This window comes from Nyctereutes procyonoides, unplaced genomic scaffold, assembly GCF_905146905.1.
Source record: "Nyctereutes procyonoides isolate TBG_1078 unplaced genomic scaffold, NYPRO_anot_genome, whole genome shotgun sequence".
Lineage (NCBI taxonomy): Eukaryota > Metazoa > Chordata > Mammalia > Carnivora > Canidae > Nyctereutes > Nyctereutes procyonoides.
In genome coordinates, this window is record NW_026575125.1 from 89,769,500 (window position 1) to 89,796,324 (window position 26,825).

General features: G+C 47.4%; 1 protein-coding gene across 7 annotated transcripts in view; it reads right to left on the bottom strand.

Moving 5' to 3' along the window:
- SEPTIN6 (septin 6) overlaps positions 1-26,825 on the bottom strand; it is a 68,125-nt gene that overhangs the window by 16,170 nt on the left and 25,130 nt on the right. For all 7 annotated transcript variants that reach the window (XM_055338663.1, XM_055338661.1, XM_055338660.1 and 4 more), the window contains 4 exons: positions 26,374-26,569; positions 12,508-12,694; positions 9,657-9,818; positions 2,084-2,180 (listed from right to left, as the gene is read on the bottom strand). In XM_055338663.1, coding sequence (XP_055194638.1) covers positions 2,084-2,180; positions 9,657-9,818; positions 12,508-12,694; positions 26,374-26,569 — 642 coding nt within the window. The remainder of the gene's footprint in view (positions 1-2,083; positions 2,181-9,656; positions 9,819-12,507; positions 12,695-26,373; positions 26,570-26,825) is intronic.

Below are 26,825 nucleotides of genomic sequence, written 5' to 3' on the forward strand. Positions count from 1 at the left end.
GGTTCTGTTTTCCAGGGCCAGGGAGAGGGGTGTGGGGGCAGGGAGGGGGTCCAGGATGACAGGTGGGCCACACTTGCAGCAGACTGCCTTGTGGCAGAGTAACCCTTCCAAAGCTTGGATGGGCTCACATAACCCTTCTGCTGAAAATCCATTGCCTTGGGGGTACCTGGCTGGCTCAGTCGGAAGAACATTGCAACCCTTGATCTTGGGGTCATGGGTTTGAGCCCCACATTGGGTGTAGAGATTATTTAAATAAATAAAACCTTAAAAGCTGTTTTTAAAGATCCATTTCCTTGGGGATAAAGCTCCTCGCTGCCATAGAACATAAGCTAATATTAAAAATCCCATCAGTCAGGCAACTTCTCAGGAATAGTTCTTCCTCCATCTCCGGACAGTGATCCCTGGTGGCCAGTCAGAAGTGACTCCAAAAAAAAACAAAAACAAAAACAAACAAACAAACAAAAACAAAAACAGAAAATTTTTTTAAAAAGGAGTGACTCCAAGGTCACTTGAACAGAACAGTGAACTCCAACTTATCAGAAAAACCTTCAAAAACCCTTTGTTGGTTAGGTGTGCGTGATCTAAATTAGAGGAAGTCACTGGAACCATGTCTGCTGGTTTCTCCTCATTTTACTTTAGGCTCCTGTCTCTCAGACCACAAACTCACTCCCAGTTAGGACTCTGGGTCCAGGAACCATTCACAAATGTTCCTCAGACGGCAGAGAAGACCAAAACCTAGCACAGCTCTGATAACCAGTCTTGTCCTACCTATGGAAAATCCAGCGATCACTGGAGAGTCTATGGCATGCCCTAAAGCATGCTAGCCTTGTATGCAAGATGGACGATTTCTCACCCACTTCCCGTTGTTTGTTCGGTGGCAGGGATGAGTGTGCAGTGAATCAGCCAGCCTCTCACACATGGTGCCCCTGTGCTCAGAGACCCAGCCTAGAGCTGAAGACCTGAAGACGCCTCTTCCACCAATGGCAGCGTCCCAGGCCTTGCTTCATCCATAGAACTGACTAGTCCCACGGGTAGCTTATGCCGTGGTCAGGCACACCATGAAAGGAAGTTTCCTGAGTGTATATACAATACGTCTGTTTTGAAATTGTATAATAACCATATATATATGTATATATATACAAATATATATACACACACATACAGAAATAAAGAAGAAATTAATAACAATGTGTCTATAACCCAGGTGAAATAGTACCAGCACCTTGTGTCTCTTGACCTGGTCTTGAAAGAGACTTAACCACTATCCTGATTTGGGCTTTATCATCCTTCCTTTTTCTTTTTTTTTTTAAAGATTTTATTTATTTATTCATGAGAGACAGAGACAGAGACAGAGAGAGAGAGAGAGAGAGGCAGAGACACAGGCAGAGGGAGAAGCAGGCTCTGTGCAGGGAGCCCGATGTGGGACTCGATCCCGGGACTCCAGGATCACGCCCTGGGCTGAAGGCGGCGCTAAACCGCTGAGCCACCCGGGCTGCCCTATTATCCTTTTTCTTTATAGTTTCGTCACTTATGTATGAATTACTCAAAATATAGATCTTGTTCCATTTTGTCTACTTTGGGAATTCATATCGATGGAATCACATGGCATGCATTCCTCTATGATTTATTGCGCTCAACATTATGTTTCTGAGGTTCATTCGTGCAGCAGTAACTATAATCCATTCATTTTCGCCACTGACATCCCATTAGATGAATATTTTGCAATTCATCTGATCTATTTTTGGTGGATATCTGTGTTGTTTGCTGATTATCTGCTATATTCTTGTATGTCTCCTAGTGCCCTTGGGCCAATACACATGCTTTCTCACGTATTCCTTCTTACCTGGCTCCCCCTACATGTGTTTTTGTTTTAGGAATGCTTTCTCCATTAGGGACAAAGAGAGCTTGCTCACAGCAGAGAATCCAGGTGTGGGGCCAGAGTTTGCCCATCGCTGCCAGAAGCCCAAGCCAAAGGAGTACAGACCAGGGGACAAATTAGGGACTGGACACATAACGGCTGGAGACAAGGAACGAGGCAGATGGCAGGGGCTCCCCAGGCCCCGTCTCCCAGAGATTCACTCACCCTGCACCGTGCCCCAAGGATACTGCCGCGCCTTCATCATCTTGTTGCCTATCTTCAGCTCCTCCGTGCTACCGATGACAGCAAATGGCAGATGGGCCTGGAACAGAAGGAAAACTGGCTCAGAGCAGAGCTCCGGGAGGGAGGCGCCCAGTGTCCCTTGATATGACCATGGCCCAGGCTCCAGGGCCTTGGGCCCATCACACTGTGGTGTCCCTCCCCATCACCATCACCAAGAGGCATTTCTTCAGCTCTGCACTGTGTGGGGCTAAGAGACCTAGTCCAAGCTTCCACCGTTCAGAAATTCTCAATGACATGGCCGAGCAGAGAGAACAGGCAAAGATGAAAAATAAGCAGAATGAGCAGATACACAGATGAGCATGCTTTTCAGAATACACAGGTACTGAGGGGGAAAGCCTTTGGAAGGTGGCTAAATGGGATGAGGGGGGCTAACAGGGACTGAGAGGGCAAGGATCGCAGCCCCCTCCCTGGGGTGTGAGAGCCGCAGGAGCCGGGATGTACTGCAATCACACTGTGGACTGAGTTGTATGTTCCTCATTTTCATGGTTCCCTGAAGCAAGAGCTCACACTGAATTCTTGAGTCTAGAAGTCCACAAGTATTTTCCCACATACCCATAACTGTGCTGGGTTGTTTTAAAAATCTTTTTTTTTTTAAATTTTATTTATTTATTTATGATAGTCACAGAGAGAGAGAGAGAGAGGCAGAGACACAGGCAGAGGGAGAAGCAGGCTCCATGCACCGGGAGCCTGACGTGGGATTCGATCCCGGGTCTCCAGGATCGCGCCCTGGGCCAAAGGCAGGCGCCAAACCGCTGCGCCACCCAGGGATCCCCTGTGCTGGGTTGTTTTAAATGCCCTAAGGGAGACAAAAGAAGTAGAAGACACTCTAGGAGTTTATAATCTTGTTCAGAGCACCTGAATTGCACACCCAGAATCATATAAGACACAGTATGACCAAGGGCTCAAATATAGGGTCTTATACCTGCACACAGGTGCTTAATAAATGCCTGCACACAGAAGGTGTTTAATAAATACTACCTGAATGGCAGTAGCAGGGCCACAAAAACAGGAGAGAGGAAAGAAAGGCAAAGTACAGGAGCACCTGGGTGGCTCAGCGGTTGAGCGTCTGCCTTTGGCTCAGGTTGTGATCCCAGGGTCCTGGGATTGAGTCCTGTATCAGGCTCCCCACAGGGATCCTACTTCTCCCTCTGCCTATGTGTCTGCCTCCCCCTCTGTGTCTCTCATGAATAAATAAATAAAATCTTAAAAAAAGAAAATAAAGGCAAAGTACAAACTCAAGAGTATGAGTGTGGTGCCTGCAGGGTGATAAGGAGCTGGGTCTGGCTGATGAAGGCTTTGTAGGTCCAAGAAGAGGCAACTAACTGCCCCCAACAGGTAGCATGGAGCTTGGGAACTGCCTCTGGTGCCCAGTCTCTCAGGGAGCTGGCCAACTCATAAGTGCTATGATCACTGGCCAAGAAGAACCACTGAATAAATACTGTTGACCAATATTGTTTACAAAAATAAATAGTGGGTGAAGCTTTACCCAAAAGGGCTTTACACAGACAAGGGAAAAGTCCATTGGAGCAAGCTTTCTGAGCTTGCATGGAGAAACAGGTCTCAAGCACAGATATTTGGACTCGTTTGCTTACTCATCCATGCTACATGTATTTACTGAGCCCCTACTATGTGCTAGGTATCAATAGTACAACGTTGAAAAAAAGCTGGGAGCCTGCTCCTGGGGAGTACACAGTCTGGTACGGGAGAAAGACATCCCATAATAATAATACAGTAAAGTCTAGACTATAGACAGAGGTTCGAGAGCTGGAGGATCAGAGGAGGGAGCAGCTTACTTCATGAAGTCACAGCAGGCTTCACAGAGGAGGTAGTAGCAATTATACCAATAGTTGGGGCACCTGGGTGGCTCAGTGGTTGAGCATCTGCCTTCGGATCAGGTCACGATCCCGGGGTCCTGGGATCGAGTCCCGCATCAGGCTCCCCACAGGGAACCTGCTTCTCCCTCTGCCTATGTCTCTGCCACCCCCTCTGTGTCTCTCATGAATAAATAAAAAAATAAATCCAAAAAATTCATACCAACGGTTGTGGTAGCTATAGAACTGGTGTGAGCAGCAGCAGTTTAGGCAGCTCTAGGTCCCACCTGTCAGGCCCTCTATATGGCATGGCATCATTTTGTTGACCCTTTCCAACAGCACTGTGGAGTTAGGTATTATCAGCCCCATTTTATAGACAAGGAAACTGAGGTCCAGTTGCCAGCAGGCACACAATAGCAGGGGCCAGAGTAGGGATGGGACCCAGAACTCACTGGCTTCAAAGTCTAGTCTGCTCACCTAGGGGGTATGAGCAGCAGATGATGTGAGCACTCTCAAACCCTGGAGTGCCCCGGCGGCTCAAAGCCAGGTTATCAGAAGCAGTTCAATTCTGGCAAACCTACAGCAAATGTCTTTTGCTTGCTGAATCAGTGTGCTGATGTCATAGCCACTCCCTCCCCTTTATTCTCTTTAGCATCTGCCCCCCCCTCCAAGAATATTCTTCAGAGTGGAAAACCACAGGACTTAACCGGGAACTCAGCTCCAGGACACCCGCAAGTTCCCGAGGCGCTCTGCCATCCTGTGGAGGTGGCTCTCCCATCACCCCCTCTCAGCTGCTCTGAGTATCACCTCAGCAAACCCCTCCAGGCCTTCCCCCTGGCTGTGCCTGAAGTGGGGACGTGGAAAGAAGGAGGGAGGAGGTTATGGATATATAGAAGATGGGCTGGGGTGGACACAGCAAATGCTACATTGGTCCTGGGGTGGGGGGGGGGGAGACTGAACAAGAGGGTCATTGGGAGTGCGACACATGGGGCGTTGGGGGGCCCCGAAGTCCTGACAATCCTGCCCAAGGGCCAGAGCCTCCCTGACCTCTGCCAGCCGGCTTTGTCGGAGGGACATCCAGGCACCATCCATTCCCACTCAGGGCCCCACAACATGTTTTGGAAGCTCAGATTCACCCCCAAGCACTTTCTGGGGGGAAATGCTGCCCCTCCTGCCAAGACCCAACGCTTCAGCCACGTAACACAAAAGAGCCAGAGGGCGATCATGGCAGAGGGCTAGACCGAGGGAGGAGGTGAGAAAGAGAACCTTCTGGCGCATCCCTGGCTCTCAGCTGAAAGTGATGGAGGAGGGCGTGTGAAGTGGGTGGGGACTTCTCTGGGCTAAAGAGGAAAGGAAGGAAAAAAAATCTGAGAATAAAGGCATTAAAGAAAACACACACACACACACATCAGTTTTTTATTCCCTTGAGCCTGTTATATTTATCCCCGCAAGACATTGTTAGTAGGATGACAGGGTCACTTGCTTCCTCTCTTCCTTATAGCGCTGTCAATCTGTCTGTCCCCACACTAAGGCACAGCCCCCGCCACAGCAGCTTCTCGGGGCTCCTGAGACCTCCCCCAGCACACTCTTGGCAACTGGCATCAATGTCTGTTTCGAGAAGCATATGCCAGGGTAATTTTTCTGAGTGCTCCCAGGCAGATCTCACTGGCTTCTCATGACAACTATACCGTTATCAAACACCCCACTTGTGATTAGGGGGAAACGACTCGCCCAGGTCTGTAACTCCTGTGCCCAAATCTTCCCAGGGAGCAGTAAAGCCACCATGCTTTTGCTGCCAGCCTCTCCTAGCTACCCGCAGCAGCCTGCACCCTGCCTCCTGGCTAAACAGCATCTGCTGGAAGTCACCTAACCATGCAGGGCAGGAAATCACGGAGCCAGGCTTTGGCCCTCTTTCTGCTGCTCTTCAGAGACTGGTGGCCTTGACAACCAGGAGAGAGTCGAGCAGAGCAAGGAGATGGTAAACCATCCAACCAACCACATTCCCAGGGGTGACACTTTGTTTGTGTGGGCCCAGGGAGGAGACTCTGCTGGCTGCAGGGACTGAAACACAGGCAGATGTGCCTCCAGATGTCAGACGTCCTGTCTCTGAAAATTCCAACAGATACTCTCAAGCCTCCTCTTGGAAGCCTGTTTTCAGATTCACTACCTTTCCAGTATCGTGTCTACCTTAAATTCTTCTCCATAGGGCAGCCCTGGGGTCCCAGCAATTTAGCGCTGCCTTCGGCCCAGGGTGTGATCCTGGAGACCCGGGATCGAGTCCCACATCGGGCTCCCTGCAAGGAGCCTGCTTCTCCCTCTGCCTGTGTCTCTGCCTCTCTCTCTGTGTGTCTCTCATGAATAAATAAAATCTTAAAAAAGATTCCTCTCCATATATTTTAAAGTGTTTGATGATCCAATTGGCACGAATTATTCTATTCCAGTTCCAGTACATCCTTTAGAGTTGGGAAGCTGGATGACTGTTCTCCTCACCCTGGTGAAATAGAGACTGTTGGGACCATTTATTCCTTGTCTGAGAATAACCTGATCAGGAGTGGCTTCCTCCCAGTGAGGACACGATTTCCCAGGCATGCTGCTGCTTATGCCCATCCCCATTTCAGGCTCCTGCTGCCGACTGAGCAAGAGCACTGCTCAATCCTCTCTCAAGTCGACCTCGGGTGATTCCCGCAAAAGTACATGCAAACATTGGAAATGGCACTGCTGCCTTGGACAAGGGACAAGCTTATGGCTGTGGGTCTCCCTGTGATCCACGTGCTCTCACTGGGCTTCTATGCTTTTGGGGGAGCCAAACCCAAGACCTCACAGATGGCCAACTGACCGAGCCAAGTCAAGTAACTGGGCCTATGCCCTGGCCCCTGGCCATGGTTTGAGCCAATCAAAGAACATCATTCAATTTGAACAACATAGCAATTTTTAGCATTAAAGTCTACAGCCTTGAAAGTTATCAGAGCATGGGTTGAAGAAGCACGCAACAAGACCTCTCACTCCCTTCTCTCACTGACCCCCAATCTGAAGCCATTTTTCAGACCCACCTACAGGCCGAGGGGGAGGCTGAGACCTCATTACTCTTATTTCCCACCATGCAAATCCCTAGTGGGGAGCGGTGGCATGCCTGTACGCTCTTCTCCACTTAGGCAAGAGGCTTCTTCCACTTCTAAATCCAGTCCCCATGATGATTGGCTGGGGTGGCTGAAGCTGTGGGGCTGGAATCAAATCCAGAATTGAAAGGCCAGTACCCATTCCTCCTACCACCCGCACCCGGGATATTGATGATGCAGCTTTGTACACCACAGCTTGTCTGAAGACATTGGGGACTTTCGACGCAGTTGTTCTAGTGGCAGACAGGCTAAGTCATCCCACATATGTATGTTAGAGCAGCGACTCCCCACCCTTTCCCCATCACAAGAGATAACACGTGGCATTGACATGCATGCCCCCTCCCACGGACATGCCCAATTCCAGGCACACTCTTCCCCACTCAAAAAAGCACAGTGGGGGGGATCCCTGGGTGGCGCAGTGGTTTGGCGCCTGCCTTTGGCCCAGGGCGCAATCCTGGAGACCCGGGATCGAATCCCATGTCGGGCTCCCGGTGCATGGAGCCTGCTTCTCCCTCTGCCTGTGTCTCTGCCTCTCTCTCTCTCTCATAAATAAATAAAAAAATTAAAAAAAAGCACAGTGGGATGTCAAGGAATGAGTGCTGAGTGATGTTATTATGGGGATAATCCTAAATCCACTCAAATTTAGTTTTTCTTTTTAAAAAATATTTCATTTATTTATTTGAGAAAGAGAGCAAGTGTGTGCACATAGTGAGAGGGAGAAGCAGACCCCTCAGTGATCAGGGAGCCCAACACGGGGCCCAGTCCCAGGACCCCCGGATCATGACCTGAGCCAAAGGCAGATACTTCACTGACTGAGCCACCCAGGCACCCCTCAAATTTAGTTTTTCAAAGTGAAACACTGGCATACTTTGGACTGTTATAAGAAATGACCCAGAACTTCTTCACAGCCAAAACAGCGTGGTTGAGAACCACTGCTTCACAGCACAAGAAGTTTCCAACCCTGAGGCTGAGCCTACCTACCCTAAGTTCAATCAGGAGCGCACAGCTGGGTGCAGAACAGAGCCCAAAATGACTGTCATTCCCAATTCACAATGTAGTGAGCTGTCGTTTGGGGTGATGTCTTGAGATCGCTGACAACCCTTTCCCCTATTTATTTGTAGCAAATCAAATCACCAGTCCGAAAGCTACCTGGTGACATAGGGCACCCAAGTTTGAAGGTATCTACTAGGGCCTGATGCTCTGAAGTGACTAAGTGCTTCCAGACATCAGTGCCAGTGACACCAGAAGACGCTTCCCTCGAGGTTCCCCTTTTGCTGCAGGCTAGGGACCCTTTCAGGTTTCCTCATCACAACAGAGCCTGGTTCCCATAGAAGTGCCCAGACTGCTTGAGAGGAGAAGTGTTCATATTTCTGTTCCCCCTTTTTTCATGCTCATGATGGGTCAGAGAGGATAGGACTCCACCCACACCAATCCACGCATCCTTACTCATAGGCCACAGGAGTCAAAAGATGATGAGGGACTCCTAATAATGAACATATCTCAGGTTGTACTGATGGGCGGACAGGCCGGTCAAGACAAGGACTTGCTGCCCCGCTGCTCATTTGTTGGCCAAATTCTAAGAGGTAGCAACTGATAGCATAATGATAACTCAGGGGTGGTGGCGGCAGCAGGAAAGTTTTCTAAAAATGGCTTTTATTGCAAGGCTTTCCTGAGTTTGGTTATGCCCGGGCATTATGTCATTAGGAAAAACTGATGCCTCTCAACAGAGGGGAAAAAAAAAAAGTCTGTTCCCAAAGCAGAGGCTTTCTGAAAGCTATTAGCTGTCTCCTTGAAATCACAATATTGAAGATTTCGCAGCAACAGCATCAACATGTTGTAAAGAAGCATGAGGAGATGTTTGCCCGCCTTGCTCATTACTCATTCCTCTAGTTGGGGGGGTTAGCATGAGAGGAGAGGAAAGATGGCAAGTCAGGGTGGTTTTTTTTTTTTTTGGATTCATTCATACTTAATAAAGCAAAGCATAACCCTGAAACCTTTTTTATTATTATTTTTATTTTTTATATAACCCTGAAACTTAAAAATTACATGTCTCTGGTCGTGAGAAAAATTGGAGGCTATATGTCATTACCCCCTTCCTGGGGGTTGAGAGCTCGATTATCTGAGTACATATTATCCTGGAAGTCTCGGAAGCCAGCCAGCTTTTTCGCTGTGATTGTCATGGCACTGTTTTGGTCAGAGAGGAGGACCGGTTGCCTTTCTGGCAGTCCCCACGGGGGGTGGGGGGTGCTGGCTTAGACTGAAGCAGCATCAAAGAGTAAAGTGGAAGGAGAGGTCTGAATCTCCAGCTCCAGACTCTTCTCAGGTTGGCCTTTCCCTCCCTCGGTCTCTGGCTATTAATCTCTGCCTCTCTGAGGCTTTGAAGCTGTCACCGCTAAGGGAGAAGAGCTGTTCTGGTTCTGGATTCTTTCTCACAAACCCGAGATTTAGATGATCGAGAGTCGACCGCACTAAAATGGACTGTGATGTTCAGCGGCTTGTTTGTAAAATAATGACAATAGAAATAAGCAGCAAATGGTCAGAAAGATGAACCCCTGTGCTCCCACTCACGTTCATGGTTCCGTTGATCTCTGCCACGGACTCATCATCTGTAGGGAATTGGTAGATCTGGACCCCATTGCTGACAAGTTCGCTGGTGATTTTGATTTTGAACTTTGTTAGCTCACTCTTAGAGATGGCATCTGATTTGGCAATGATGGGGATGATGTTCACCTAGGGAAGGGAGGAGCAAAGCAGGATCATTGTTGGTAATCTGCAACCCATAGCAGCGTGACAGAGGACTTCCACCAGGTGCCAGAAGAACAGATCGACCCAATGGTTCAGAACTGGCCACCTCCGTCGCCAAAGAACAATATGACAAATGACAATGGGTGCTGCTTACTAAGCGCTGAGTACTGAACTAAGTGCTTTGACATGGATTAACACAGTGAGTCCTGACAACAACCCTCTCACTTTACCGATGAGAAACTGAGGCACAGAGAGGCTAAGTAACTTGTCCAAGGCCACAGAGCAGGTAAATAGCAGAACTGGGATCCAGATCCAAGTTTAGCCTTATTTCTAAATCCACAGTCTTAGCCAGCTCAGCTCCAAATTGATGAGCTGTGTGATATTTTCCTTATCAAGATCACCACTTGGGTGATTCCAAAGCAGAAAGATGACAATTGGGGATCTGTGGTTGACAAGGAGGGGAGGTGGCCACTCCTTGTAAAAAGTAAATTGTCCCAACCTATCCAGTGCAGGCGAGCCCCAGGGTTTTAGGGACCCATCCCCATGGGCCATGGCAGGGAAGGGAGGCAGGGCAGAGCTCCGTGCAGATGCTCACCTGGCAGCAAACATGCGAACCAACCCAGCTGGATGAAGATGACTCTCTCAGTTACCAGTGTGATCCGAGACTTAATGCAAAAAGAGGTATATACTGCCTGAGTTTCATGATTAATTTCCGCATAAAGCAAGCAGGTTTATGTGCCCAATATCAGACAGCAGGACGAAGGCCTAATGCCACCCCAAAGTTCAATCCACCTGAACCCTGCTCCTTGAAATTACTCCAAGGAGAGACAAGGCTTTTGGTGAGGGAAGGGAAAGAATGGTGAAATGCACATGCATTTGTGAGCCAGAGCACACCTAAGCTCAGATGCCCAGGGAGAACATGGGTGTCCCCGCCAGCAGACTCCGGCGGGGCAGCATGGATAGTGCTTGGGCCCCAGAAGGAGCTCTACACTTAGAACCTGAAATCGCCTGCTTTACGCTTTTGCCTTCAGAGTACCCATAAAGGCTGCCACCAGTTTCACATGCTAGGTCAAAGAAAGATTGGACCCTATAGGCACCCTCCTTGAAGTCTTTGCAGGAGGATGGCGGGTCAAAGCCCTTGCCAAAGTAGAACAGCAGGCAGAGCCAATCCGCCCTGTCACTTTCCACCATGTCCCCATCGACACTACAAGCATATGCCAAAGGCTGCTTAACTTCAACCCACCCACACCCCAGGTCACCAGCGCATGGCTCTCTGCTGCCCTATACAGGACATGCAGGGCATAGCGACATTTCCAGAGCAGCCCCCTTACTGGTGGGTGGGGAGCTCATTGCTGTAAAAAAAAAAGAAAAGAAAAAATCACTCCTATTTTGATTTAAGCTCAATATCGGTTTTTATCACGTATATGCTACTACATAATGCCTATCAGTTAGAAATGTCAGAAAATAAAATGCCTTGGAGTCAGAGAGAGCCAGGTCCAAATCACAGACCCATTACAAGTTGTCTGACCTGGAACAAGCTACTTCATTCTCCGTGCCTCACTCTTCTCATGAGGAAATGGGAACAACAGTATCCACCACACTGGATAATACTGGAAGGATGAAATAAAGTAATGCATACTAAGTACTCATCCCAGGGCCAGGCACATATGAAATGCTAGCGGAAAATGTATATGGCTTTTGAAAGAATCCTGTGTCAATTCTTCTGTACAGCCAACAATCCTTTCACATGAAGAATCCTCATCTGATTTCTACCTGGCATGGCACTTACATTTTTCAGTTCCTTTTAGAGCAGGACATGACTGATTCCCACAGCCATCTTTCTCAGGAATGGAGGCCATAGAACTTGGTTCCATGGATCTGAGTTCGAATCTAGCCTCTACCTGGAGCTAGCTATATGACAACAGGCAGGTCCCTGCACCTCTTAGAGCCTCCATTTCCCCTTCCATGAGTGGGGAATAATGATAATGCTTGCCTTACTGGCTTGTGAGAATTCAAGGAGATACTCCAGGGGGTACGTGCACAGTAGTGCTTGAGGATTTAACAAATGTTAGCTGCTGTTACTAAAATTATAATTGATAATAAAAACAATAACTTTCCAAGTCCAGTTTGCATGCCTGATTCTTGTCCAGGCCAGTTAATCCTGGGGCAAAGGAAAAACATCTTTCCGTCCCCAAAGGCTGAGCCCCTAGACCTAAACAGCCACCTTGCTCGCAGTCACCCTTGACACCCCTAGATGGCCAGGGCAGAAAGACAGCTCAGGGCAAACCCATGCCATCATGCAGGGAAGACAGATCACAAAGCACACCACGCAGGTGCTGGATCAATACCACCATCTTGGGACGCCTGGGTGGCTCAGTGGTTGAGCGTCTGCCTTCGGCTCAGGGCCTATCCCAGAGTCCTGGGATCCAGTCCTGCATTGGGCTCCCCATGGGGAACCTGCTTCTCCTTCTGTCTCTGCTTCTCTCTGTGTGTCTCTTATGACTAAATAAATATTTTTTTAAAATACCACCATCTTTCTGGAGGGACAGGGAATGGAGGAGAGGATGAGGCCACGAATTGTCTCCTGGAACCCGGCACATATGTGGCAAGAGAGATCAGTAAGAGTGATTCCGGTGTGCCCAGCCTCCAGCCGGCCCTCGCCCCTGCTGCGCACCTTACTATCCAGCTTCTTCATGGTCACCAGGTCCAGAGACTTCAGGGAATGGCCCGTGGGGGCGATGAAGTACAAGCAGGCGTGGATTCGGGAGTCGTGGTAGGTGTGCAGTACCCTGCGGATCTTCAGCTCCTCCTGCAGGTAGGCTTCGAACTGGGCGTCGATGAATTCTACGATGGGCTTGTAGCTGGGGGTGGGATGCGGGGCAGGGAGGGGGAGAGCAAGGAAATGGCCTGACTGCTTCCAAACCCCCCGGGTTTGGAGACAGTCCCTTTCCGAAGTTTAAAATGCCCTTGGTAACCTGACTTTCCCCTCCAGCTGGGTTCCTCCATCTCCCTTCGAAGGGCCGCCCACCCACAGTTGCTGCCAGTGGGCAGGAGACGTTGGCTCTGGAATGCTCACATCTCCCCTCTCATGCCAATCATGCCCTCCCAGACTTCGAGGTCATGGAATGTCCACCTCCTCTTCCATACAGCCTTCCCCACTTCTGCCAGAAATCCCTACTGCGACCCCAGAGCATAAAAAATAATAATTATGCTATTGGATCGCTTCCTCTGGCTTTACCAGGATTGCTGTTCCCTCAGATAGACTGCATTCCTCTGAGGGGCAGAGACCATGGAGGGCACTTGTCTACCCTGTGTGGGGCCCCAATGCCACGTAGAACCCACTGGTAGTGTCTGTGGGTGGACTGGTTCCACGTCTGTGCTTCATGAGTCTCACCCCAGTGCCTAGCGTGGGGGCCGGCTACGCAGTGGTGGCCAGGACATCTCCTTGACCCAATGCTGGGGCATCTGGTCAGAATGCTCCGGGTGCTGCTCTGTCTTGCTGGGTTTTACGGCACTGCCCACATAGCTCCCCTAAGATCCACATATTTTTCTGGTTCTCATTTCCCCCAAGAGTGTGGCTTTAAAATCTAAGCATGTGGACAACATTTGGTAAAGAGTCTTCTCACCCCAACCCCCACTCCCTCCCACCCCCAGCTCACTGAGTCTCCAGGCCAGGTCCCCTTTAGGACCCAGATTCTTGCCAGGGCGTCTTAAACAAGAGCCAGTCCTCCACTCCTCCCTGTCCTGGGAAGCTTCTCTCTTCTCTCTCTGGCCATTCCTGCCACCCCTGCAGCTTCCTTCTGCTCTAACTAGGTCAGCTGGGCTTCAGCTCGGCCTCTCCCCCTCTGCCCGCTGCCTTGCTGTCCAGGGCTTCCTCCCTTCAAGCCAGAGGAGGTTTGTTATCCAACCCTGGGGCAGTGAGCTTGCAGCTACCACTGCCAGATGGAAACACCATCAAAGGGAGCTGGGCCCAGCCAAGTCTTCCCACCTGCAGCAGCCCCCAACCTGAGCCTTTTTTGAAAGATCCCCGTAGTCGAGAAGGGAAAATAGCTTTAAAAAAAAAGAATCACCAAATTCTAGATTCTGAGAGCTACAGACAGAGGAGAGATCCAGGTGCAAGTTATCTCTGGAGCCCCAGAGAAGAATCTAAAAATAAAATCCTTTTTTGCTTCTTTTGATCTCTCTGAGCCAAACATCATTCTGAAGAGTAACAGCATCCAAGAAACTCTTGGTTGTAGAGATCCTTAGAAGGTTCCTGAAGAATTAGGAGCAAGGCTGGGGGATGCATCCCTTAGACTTATCTAATTAATTTTCAGATGACTGGCTCATTTAAACTATCTAATCATGGCACTGCTTCTTTTTTTTCCTCCATTACATAGCTTCTTTTACTTCTTCTTTTTTTTTTTTTTTGGTCTGCAAAAGGAACCAAAGGAGGGAAAAAAAAGGGTGCATTCTGAGCTTTTTCTCACCCTCCCTGCCACCCCCACCCCGGCCCACCCCAGTCTCTGGTGATACTGGGCCTATCTTTCTACTGCTGCCAGGCTCTTAGAGGTCTCGGAAGAGGTGCCTGGATCGGACCAGCCAAACCAGACAATCAACCCACAGCATTTGGTTTAGACTAATCATAATGGCTGATTCATCACTGTCTTACTCATCTGTGTATCATTGGTGTCCAGTGTGGTCATCTGGAATATGGTATGGTCTCCGCCCCACTCTGTTGTGGTCTGGAATACAGTATGGTTTCTGCCTCCAGTCCATTATAAACCTTACTCCCATAGGCAGGCTTCTGCACAAATGTTTCCTTCTCCTAGGTGACACCTGATTCTCCTTCTCCGTCAAAGATCTGCCTTCCTTCATAGACCTTCTCAGCTGGAAATTTCTACATCTCTCACACCCAAGTTCCATGGAGGGGTGGGGAGGGCAGCTTCCTTCTAGCTCATTACTCCCCAGCCTCCTACAATCTCTTCCATCTGCTACAAAACCCAGCCCCAAGGAGCACCTGGGTGGCTCAGTCCATCAAGCATCTGACTCTTGGTTTCTGCTCAGGTCGTGATTCAGGGTCATGAGGTTGAGCCCCGCTGTGGGCTCCTCACTCAGCGGGGAGTCTGCTTGAGATTTTCCCTCGGGATGCCTGGGTGACTCAGTGGTTGAGCATCTGCCTTCAGCTCAGGTCATGATCCCGGGGCCCTGGGATCGAGTCCCACGTCGGACTCCCTGCAGGGAGTCTGCTTCTCCCTCTGCCTATGTCTCTGCCTCTCATGAATAAATAAATAAATAATCTTTTTTAAAAAAGTGATTCTCCCTCTCCCTCTGCCGCAACCCCCACTGGTGTGCATGCACTCTTTCTTTCCAAAATAGTCTTTAAAAAAAAAAAAACAGCTTCAACATGATCCACCCTTCCTCATCACTACTGTTTGGCTTTCATGTTTTAGGGCAGAAGCTCTTAACCAGGGCTCCAGACTTCCAAGGGAAGAAGACTTCCAATGGAAAGAATTCATAGGATCCACAAAGTTGGATAGGAAAAAAAAATCTTCTTCACTAAGCGCTCTCAGTGGTTCCTTCAGGTACAAACATGGGTAACAATCTATAGTAATTTTAAGCAGTACCTATGATTTCACAGTCAATAGAAATCACTGATATTTTTGCTTCCAATCACAAGTTGTTGCAAATATCTCAAAATAGCAGTTATACTTACACAACTTCTAAATTATGATAGTTATTAGAGCTGCACACATAGGTATTATTTCAGGAACTAATAAAGAAGGACATGGATTACTAAATAACAATTTTAAAATATTTTGGGAACTGTATTTTAGTATAACTGGCATGTTTTAGGCATTTAAAATCTAAGAATGAGGTCCATAGGCCTCACTAGATTGCTAAAGAGGCCAAAAGCACAAAAACAATTCCTGGTCTGGACACTACTTCTTATTCCTTTCAATAACAGGGATAAAAAGTGACGGTGCAGGGGGATGCCTGGGTGGCTCAGCAGTTGGGTGTCTGCCTTTGGCTCAGGGCGTGATCCCAGGGTCCAGGATCGAGTCCCACATTGGGCTCCCTGCATGGAACCTGTTTCTGCATCTGCCTGTGTCTCTCCCCCTCTGTGTGTGTCTCTCTCATGAATAAATAAAATCTTTTTTTAAAAAGTGACTGGGAAGGCTTCCCAGACAATGTGATCTTTGAGCTGCACAGATGGGAATAAGAGAGCCATGGGCAAATTTGAGAGAAGAGCATTCCAGAGAGGAATAACAAAGGTAATGGTCCAGAGGCAGAAAAGAGCTTGAGGAGATTTGCCATAAAAAGAAAGCAAGGGGGGCACCTGGATGGCTCAGTGGTTGAGAGTCTGCCTTTGGCTCAGGTTGTGATCCCGGGGTCCTGGAATCGAATCCTACATCAGGCTTCTCCTTTGCCTGTGTCTCTGCCTCTCTCTCTGTGTCTCTCATGAATAAATAAATAAAATCTCAAAAAGAAAGAAAGAAAGAAAGAAAGAAAGAAAGAAAGAAAGAAAGAAAGAAAGAAAGAAAGGAAGAGGGGTGCCTGAGTGGCTGAGGGGGTTAAGCATCTGCCTTTGGCTCAGGTCATGATCCCAAGGTCCTGAGATTGAGCATCACATTGGGCTCTCTGCTCAGCGGGGGTCTGCTCCCTCTCCCTCTGCCCCCTCACCCTGCCCCTGCTCTCTCTGTCTCTCACATTACCAAAAAAAAAAAAAAAACTTTAATATTAAAAAAAAAAGAAAGAAGGCAAGGGAGCTGGGAGCTAGTGCAGGAAGGAAGAACAATGAAGTACTCACAATTGCCAAAAGATGAAAACAACCCAATTGCCATCAACTGATGACTGGCTAAACAAAAGTTGGGAGATCCATACAATGGAATATTATTCAGTCTCTAAAAGGAAGACAAGTCTGATGCATGCTGCCTCGGGGGTGAACCTCGAAAACACCTTTCAAGTAAAAGTAATCAGACACAAAAGGTCGAATGTTGTATGATTCTACTTACATGAGGTGCCTACAATAGAGTCATCAAGAAAGAAAATAGAATCGTGGTTACCATGGAATGAGCGGAGAGAATGGGGAGTTAGCGTTTAATGTTTCCTTTTGGGGTGATGAGAATGCTTGGAACTAGGTGGTTGCACAGCCTTTTGAATGTATCAAGTGCCACTGAATTGTTCACTTTAAAATAGTTAATTGTATATTGTGGGAATTTCTCCTTATTAAAAACAAGAACAGGGGCACCTGGGTGGCTCAGTTGGTTGAGTCCGACTCTGGATCTCAGCTCAGGTCTTTTTTTTTTTTAAGATTTTATTTATTTATTCATGAGAGACACAGGCAGAGGGAGACGCAGGCTCCAGGAGCCTGATGCGGGACTGGATCCTAGGACCCCGGGATCACGCCCTGACCTGAAGGCAGATGTTCAACCACTGAGCCACCCAGGCGTCCCTCAGCTCAGGTCTTGATCTCAGAGTCATGGGTTCAAGCCCCACGTTGGGCTCCATGCTGAGTGGGGAGTCTACTTAAAAAAAAAATAAAGGAAAAAAACCCAAGAATAGTAAAAGATGAAGCAAACGAGGTAGCAGGGGACAGATCACATAGGGTTTATGGGCAGGATATAGTAAGGGGTTTTTACTGTGAACAGGGTTTTCTGTTCCATAATGTTCTCTAGTTAGTTATTGTTGCTTGATAAGAAGTCCTTGGTTTTCTTCATGTCTGCCTATTTTGAAACCGGCTACCTAACCAAACTGTTATTCATTAGAATTGTTTTCCAGGTGATTGATTACCTCGGGTTGCTTAAACAGTCCTATTATAGAAAAATGATGATTTTACCTCTTGGTGAGCACTTTTCAATTGTCATCTTTCTAGACACTGTTGACCAGTTCCTTCTTGAAACACTGCCCTCTGACTTCATTGCCACCATTATCTCCTACCTCTAGAACTCTTCTTTCTCACTCACCTCAAATCTTGACTTGTCTCGAAGGTTCCATCCTGGACCATCTTTCGCTGTCATTCCACATATTGCACACGCCTATCCCTGGGTGGTCTCCCTCATTCCAGTGGCTGCAGCTGTCACCGCCTCCCAATCACACTTCCTAGACACCTCAGGGTCATCCCGGTCCCTCCCTCTCCCATGTGCCAGTCCTCTGGGCAGACACAGCCATCAGAGCCCCCCAACTCCTGCTAGAAACTCACAAAGCCCAGTCACAGACACTGTGCTTGAGCATAACCATCTCGGGCAGTGACACCAAGGTAGCACCAGGTCAGATCTGCAGGAACAAAGCCAAAAATGATGACAGCTAATTTAGTCTATCACCCACCCTGCAGTCACCTCTTCTTTCCTCCTCGGGAATCCCGAGTCTGCTCTGTCCTCCACGGACTCTCCCCCTGGAGCTCTCCTGCTTCACATGCTCTTGCACTGTGATCTCTGAAACCACCACCCCCAGAACCCTGATAAACACAACTGCCTACAGTTTTGCCACTCAGGGTCTGGTCCTTGGACCAGCAGCACAGAGACGCCACCTGAGGCTTGTTGAAAATGCACAATCCCAGTCCCCAACCCAGACCTACAGGATCAGAGTCTGCATTTTCTCAAGAGCCTCGGGGGCTTGAATGCAAGATGAAAGTTTAAGCAGCACTGACCTCTATCAGCTTCCTTTTACAGAACTTGCCTACTTCTTTGCCCTAAAAGGAAACCTAATCCCCTCTGTCCTACCCCAGGATACCACCACCCTGAAGACCTCATTACGTGGCAGCCCTCTCCAGAGGAGGCTGCTCATTCTCCCACGACCTGAGTGCCTTGGGGTCAGCGGGGTGGGCATTCGTGTAGCTTCCCAGTGCCACTTCCAGACTGTTCCTCCACTACCTCAGTGTAAAACCTTTTCTTCATCTGAGACGTAATCCATCCTCTCCTGGTGGCACCTGACCCACAGTCTCTCTCCACATCCTGGGTAACGGCCATGTGCTTGTAGACAACCCATCAACCTTCAGCCTCTCTTCCCTGATTGTCTGAACTCCACAACGTTTAGGCTCCCTCTACTGCAGCAGCCTACACACCTCACCAAGGGCCAGACCAGCTTCCCCCAAGACAGCCTCTCTCTAACTTCCCGCTCTCTGGCCACAGCCTCACATCTTTCCAACACTCTTATATCCTGGATCCTCCCAAACCTGATCTTTCACCTCATGGAATCCTCAGGTACCTTGACCTCTTTATTATTGTCTCACAGGTGATCAGCCCCTTGCTGGCCTCATCTCCTTCTCGGCCCTGGCTGAACCCTTAACTGATTACCCGAACCACTTTAAGCCACACTTTCATCTCCCCGATACCCCTGCCATTCACCCTACTGGCCCAGCAAACTGCTGCGATGAATCAATTTCAGGATCTGTCCTCCACTCCTACACCGAGGCTGCTCAAATTAGCTAGAGGCCATCACCAAAGTCTTGGCACCCGAAGCCATGGCCTCCAGCCTCAGAGAGAACAACAAGACAATGCCATTACTTGACCTTGATTGGCTGCATTTCCCATCACCTTCTTTGGGCATTCCAAACTTTCACTACTTTCCTCAAGCTCCAAAACCTACTCGTGACATCTTCATTCTCACAAGATGGTCTTACCTCCTACGTTACCAACAAAATTTGGGCAAAATTTGGGCCATCAGCCTCACAGCAGCTAGATTTCCTGCCTCACTCCCTCTCCTCTAAAACTGAATCAGCCCTTCCCGACTGCCTTCTAGTCTCAGAGGACAAAGGGCCCCTCATAGTGTGCAAGGCCCATTGTCCTTCGTGCACTAGCTCTCATTCCTTTTAGGCTCTTTGAGAATCTTGCTTCATCTATTAGCTCCTCGCCCCCTACTCACCCTCTCCTCAACCTATAAACATGCTTAAGTCTTCCTGCATCTCAAAAGAAAGATCTTTCCTCAACCCAACCCCCTCAACTACCCATTTCTTCCCAACTACTGCCCTGTCTTTTCCTCCCTTAGCAATCGGGTTTGTCTTCTGTATCTACCACAGGGCTTAGCATACAACAGAAGTTCAATAAATGTGTAATGGGTAAGTGGGGATTTTTTTTTTTGAAAGAACAATCTACTCATTCATTCCTCAACACATTGTAGACTGTTTTCTACCCTCGGCATCCTAGTTAACACATTCAATGGACACGTTTGGTCTTGAAAGATAAAAACTTAGAGGGTTTTTCTTTATTTTCCCCACCACATTGGGGACAATTAGGTACTGAATACCCATGGTATACCAGTTGGCTAACTTGCGCGCATCTTAGATTTCAAGACTTAGCTCAGCCATTCCTGAGCACCTCCTCTCCACCTCATCCCCCCACTGGGCTGTGCCGCTTGCCATTCTCATCTTCCATATGCCTTTGTTACTGTACTTACTACACTATGTAGAATTTGTATGCTACGTATTACCCCCTTCCACTAAACTACAAGTTCCTTATTTCTTAGTATTCCTGGCACCTGTACCTGACACACAGTTGACATTTAGTATAATGTTATCAACTGTACTATATCCCCCAAATCAATTGGGTTACTAAGTGTGGTGGACTCTTTCTCTTCTATCTACCTCCTCCTCATCTCTGCCCTTGAAGCTTCTTATCCTGTTCAAGCTGTCTTCAGCTCAGCCTCAAAAACATGGCCCCTGGGGGGCCTGGCTGGCTCAGTCGGAAGAGCGTGCTACTCTTGATTTCGGGGTCATGAGTTCGAGCCCCACATTGGGTGTAGAGATTACTATAAAAAATAAATAAACTTAAAAAAGAAAAAAAAAGTCACCCGTGACCTCTTTGCCTCCCTCTAGACACTGCCTTATCTCTTTTTTCCAGTTCAGGAAATCTTTTTAAATGAGCGGTCTACACCCACTTTATCTGCTTCCTTTTTAAAAATTTCATTCTTTTAAAAAAGTTTATTCTTAATTATGTGACTGATACATGTACTTATGCTCCCCTCCTCAGAGGTAACTACTATTTTCAGTTTGTTGGTTCACCTTGCAGATCTTTTTCTATGCATTTATGTGGGGGGTAGTGTTTGATGTTTCATTAGGAATGGTGGATTAAAAAAAAAGGAATGGTGGATTTATACAATTGGCATCATGATCTTTGTATATTCTGCAACCTCTATTTTCACTTGATAACACATCCACATGAGTGTACACAGATCTACTGCATTCTTTTAAATTGCCAAATGTATGCCATAGTACAGCTGTACCATAGCTCATTTAGTTGCCCTACTGATGGAAATTTAAGCTGTTTAAAGATTTTTTTATTCCATATCCAATGCTGCAGTGAACATCCTTTCTGTAAGTTTTTCATGAACATGTGCAATGGTTTCTCTAGGCTGTATACCTAAAAGTGGAACTGCTGGATCATAAGGTATTCACATTTGAAGTTTTAATAGGTCCCACCGAATTTGCACTCTAAAACATCTGTATCAATTTATATTCCCAGCAACATGAATGAAGTGAGCTGTGTTAACGGCCATTTATATTTTTATCTCTTATTTTTCAAATCTGATGGATAAAAAGTATTTCATTGTTTCATTTTGCACTTCCCTAATCACTGGTGACATTGGATGAGCGGCAGTTCATATGTTAATTGGCGAATTATATTTCCCTTTCTGTCAATTACCTGTTTATTTCGCATTGAATTGTAGAAGTTCTTTTTACATTTTAGAAAAATCCTTTCTCTATGATATAGGTTGCAAATATCTTCTCCCTATTCCTAGTTTGTTTTTACTTTTGTTTATAGTCTTTCAATATGCAAAGGGTTTTTTTTTATCTTAATAAGTTTAAATCTGTCGATCTTTTCTTATATGGCTTTGGGATTTTGTGTCACGATCAGAAAAGCCTTCTCTACCCCTAAAGCTATAAAAACATTCTCCTATATTTTCTCCTTATATTTTTAGAATTTGTTTTTAACCCATCTGGAATCTATTTTTGTGACTAGTGTTTGTGTGGGAGGGTCTCATTTTATTTTTTTTTCCTAATGGATTGCCTATTTTCCCAGCACATTTTCTTGAATAGTCCATTCTTTCCTTGCTCACTTACATATGCCAAATTCCTATATAAACGGGAATTTGATCTTGGTCTCACTTTACTTATTGCTCTTTTTGCTATTCTGATGCCTTTACTAACTTATCTTCCATTCACTCATGGCAATTTAGCTTCCACCCACAACTTCCCTAGAATTATTATTCCTTAGTGTATTAATGACATGCATGTTGCCAAACCCAAAGGATATTTTTCAGTTCCATTTGTCATTCCCCCCAATAAGCTACATGGTATAACTCTCCCTCCATTCTTCTACCAAAGAAAGTCATAATCATAACAATATCTTCTATCCATTAGTTACTTTGTGCCAGGCACTGTTTTTTTAAGATTTGATTTATTTATTTGAGGAGAGAGAAAACGAGTGGAGGGGAGGGGCAGAGGTAGAGAGGGAGAAGCAGACTCCCCGTGAAGCAGGGAGCCTGATGAGGGGCTTGATCCCAAGACCAGAGGATCATGACCTGAATTGAAGGCAGATGCTTAACCAACTGAGCCACCCAGGTGCCACTGTGCCCAGCACTGTTGAAGCCTTTAATATGCCAAACATGTCAAGTATGCCTCACATGACCCTCTAGGGTAGATATTAGTATTATGGTCATCCCCACTTTACAGGTGAGAAAACTGAGCCATAGAGAATTTAAGGGTCTTATAGTGTAAACTTTGAGAGTTGGTCTTTGTTTTTTGCCATGCAAGTGCCTGATTTAAGATTTATCGCTGAGGTATCCACTTCAAAGACAACTATCTGGAATAAATACACTGCCAGCTACCTAAAGGTTAAGAGTCAGCCCTCCCTCCACAAACCACCCCCCACAGGGCTCCTTTGTTTTAGAAATCTTCATTGATTTCCATTAAGTGACCATTTGGGCCACTTGTTTTTTCTCTTCTGCTGCCTTAAATTCTCACTCTTGTATTTTAAATTCACCGCCCCCCAGGGGATTCCCGGGTGGCTCAGTGGTTTAGCGCCGTGCCTTCAGCGTGATCCTGGAGTCCCCACACCCAGTCCCTGGATCAAGTCCCCGGATCAAGTCCCCGGATCGAGTCCCACATTGGGCTCCCTGCATGGAGCCTGCTTCTCCCTCTGCTTGTGTCTCTGCCTCTCTCTGTGTGTGTCTCTCATGAAAAAGTAAATAAAATCTTTAAAAAATAAATAAATTCACCCACCCAGAGCAAGCCCACCAAATCCTAGCCCTAAATCCTCCATCTCAATAAAAGCAGAACCCCAGACCCATGCCCTCTCTCTCTCTACCCTGTGACCTCACCATGTGGTCCCAGGTGTGCCCTGTGCTTTCCCGGACCTGTGAATAATAAAACTTTTTGGTACCCTGGTGGTTATTGTTGACCGCGTCTCGCAAGAACCACAAGGGCCAGACCAGCCAAACACTAGTTACCAAGAGGCTGAGAGAGGCACAAAACACTGGTCCAACATCACCGGGCTAGTAGGTGGCAATGGGATTTGAACCCAGGTCAGTCTGAGACTGAAGCCTAAGTTCCTAAGCATGCCTCTTTCCAGCCTGCCCTGGGTCTCCCTCTTGAGTTTCTTTTGCTCCCGCATCTTTGAAATAGTGGCTTCCCCTAGAATATGGCCTTCATCACTCCTTTTCTTAGTTGACCATGAACTCTGGGGAAAGTATCGCATTCTGGTGCTCTGCTTCCATGCAGCTGCACTGACAGATCTATGCCCAAATGATCCTGCCAGTACGGAGAAAACACTGCTTTTTATTACAAATCCCTGGAGCTTGCTCCATCCCTGCTCTCAGGCCCACTTTCTGAGAGGCTTTTCATATCTACTTATTTGAGTTTGTATTATTGGATTTTGTATTAATATGCATCATGTTTATAATCAGGAAAAACAATAAGGATATTACAAATGTAATGGAAGTAGATTAGCCTCTAAGGGGCCAGATCAGTTCGGTCCTCCCAAACCGTCATTACCAAAGCGGTTTCCAATGTCAGATATGTCAAATGTATGTTGCCAGAATTGTGAGAAATCTAATTGAAAAGATCCTGAGCAGTCCGTGGCTGAGATGACCCCAAATATCCATCCCCTTTCCCCAGGGTCCAATTTATTCTCAACCAAACAAAATTAGCATAATAAGCAAGGCTATAAAAAGCAGAGGTGTCCGTCTAGAATTTCAAATGAAAAACAAAATTCAGTTCAATTATTAAGAAGCTAAATATATTTATTCATTATAAGGAAATGAGTTCAGCTGTTGGAGCTTCAAGGGAGAGAAACAGGAGAATTTGGGATCCAGTTTAGCTAGGAAGCCAGAGAATCCTCAAAGGATGAGCAGACACTGCTCAAAATGTTGAATGGCCTTTTCTGAGATGGGCACGTGTAATAACCATGTGACGTCTAGTTAAATGCAGATGGTGCCTGAACCCCCTCCCTGACCCCAGCCCTCAACACATTCCCTCCTCTGAGCCGCTCCCCCCACTCCCACTCCATTCTCAAGCCACCCCCACCTGCCTGCAGTCCCTCCTCCTACCCCTCTGCATATTCCTGCTCAGTCTCTTTCCAGGATTTCATTTCCTCCATCTGCTGACTTAACATCCTTAAACTTTCTGTCTTTAGCCCAGTGTTCACCACGCTCCACTCTGATCCCTGGGTGATGTTACATGCGTCTGCGGTTGGAACATAGCACCTGTACCTTGATCATCCAAATCTGTATTTCCAGGGCAGGCCTGCTGCCGATCTCTAACCCGGTATATCCAGCTGCCCACCACGAAAGGTCATCAGGTGTCTCTGCAGTCCGCAGACAGCTCAACCTCAACAGGTCTAAAACACAGCTGAGTCTTTTAGAACCTGGCTCTCTCAAACATTATATGGTCTCATTCATTTGGGGAATATAAATAATAGTGAAAGGGCATAGAAGGGAAGGGAGAAGAAATGGGTGGGAAGTATCAGAAAGGGAGACAGAACATGGAAGACTCCTAACTCTGGGAAACAAACTAGGGGTGGTGGAAGGGGAGGAGGGCGGGGGGTGGGGGTGAATGGGTGGCAGGCACTGAGGGGGGCACTTGACGGGATGAGCACTGGGTGTTATTCTGTATGTTGGCAAATTGAACACCAATAAAAAATAAATTTATTATTTAAAAAAAAGAACCTGGCTCTCTGATATTAATTCTCCTCCTGAATGCCACCACCATTTGTCCACCCTCCAAAGCCAGATATCTGGGCCTCATTCTAGATTCTTCTTTTACCTTCACAATCCCACACCAAGTCTCTGCGGAGTCCCATTGATTCCATCTACTCAGTGTTTACCAAATCTGCCTCCTCCTCTTTCCTACCTTGCACCTGTGTTATGGCTGGCCTGCATTTAATTGGTCCAATAGTCTCCTAATTAGTCTTCCTGCTCTCCATCCCCTTCCAAAGAAACTTCAAGGCCAGACTATCTCATTCTTTTTTTTTTTTAAGATTTTTTTTTTTTTGAGAGAGCGCAGAAGCCATGGAAGTAGCAGAGGGAGAGGGAGAAGCAGGCTCTCCGCTGAGCAGGGAGTCTGATGTGGGGCTTGATCCCAGGACCCCGGGATCATGACCTGAGCCAAAGGCAGAAGCCTAACTGACTAAGCCCCCAGGCTGAGCCCTGAGACTCTCATTCCACTTCAGAAAACCTCTCAATGGCTCCATGTCTGACATTCTAGAAATTCCCCCATGATCTGACCCCTGCTTCCCTCTTCAGGCTCATCTCCCCCTCCTTTGCTCTAGCTCACGCCAAGCACCAGCCGAGGGGCAGACACAGGTACTGTGGGACCTTAAGCTCATACAATTAGAAGGGCCCTCCAAAAGACAACACAACATTATGACTAAAAATTAGTTACCGGACCTTGGAAGGGCCCATTCAAGTGAGGGCCCTTAGCTTCATCAGTTCCACAGCAAATCTGCCTTTGAGTTAGCCAAACAGAGCAAGCGCCAGATCCCTGGAATATGCCATAACGTTCCACACTTCTTTGCCTTTGTACAAGCATTCCCCCCGCACCTGGACTTCCCTTCCCTCCCCTTTGTGTGGCAAAAAAGTTCTTCCTTCAAGGGCCAGCAGAGGCACTTCCTCTGTGAAGGCCTCCCTGAGCTCCCCATATGGAACTGACTGTTCCCTCCTTCATGTTCTCATGGTGACTTGTCCTTTACCTCTTCGTACCCTGTCCTTTCCAAAGCATATCACACTTGATGGAACTTATTTGTTCAAGACTGGTCTTTCCTGTGAGCACCTCAAAGGCAGAGACAAAGTTATTCCTTTTTAGCTTAACAGGGTATGGCTGCACCTGGCACAAGGCAGGAATTCAATACGTGTCTGCCAAATGGAATGGAGACCTCACCTGTGTATATTGGAAAGACACCTTTCTTTTGTCAAAGTGTGTGAGGTAAACAGGGACCCTGGGTGAAAGCGGAGCTTGGGAGGTGTCTGTGGCCTGCACAGGGCCATTTTGGGAAGAGGTCGCAGGATTCCATGGTGAGCTCCTCCCTGTGGCCTCCCACCAGCCTCTACACCCCATCACCCTTCTTACCTGTCCTCCTTGTTGATCTGGTCCCCAAAGCCCACCGTGCTAACAATTGTGAGCTTTAGGCCTACGTTGCTCTCTTGGAGGTCGTAAGTATTGGACCGGAGCTGGACACCTGGCTGTGTGTGGGTGGCTGGCTCCCCCTCAAACTTGGTGTTAAACAGGGTGTCCATGAGGGTAGATTTGCCCAAACCTGTCTCTCCTGAAAAGCAAAAGGATAAATTATGGTCCATTCACACAACCACCATGCAGCCAGCCCACATCATGTTTTGGATGTGTATTCACGGACATGGGGATGTGTACACAATAACACACATAAAACTAGATAGACTGCTCTCAGTTAAGTGAAAGAGACTGAAAGGAAGTGCATCAACGTGGCAGCAGCATCTCCGGAGAATGTGACCGGGGTGATTTTTCTTTTAGTCTCCATATTTTTGTATTGTTTGAAGGTTGAGGAC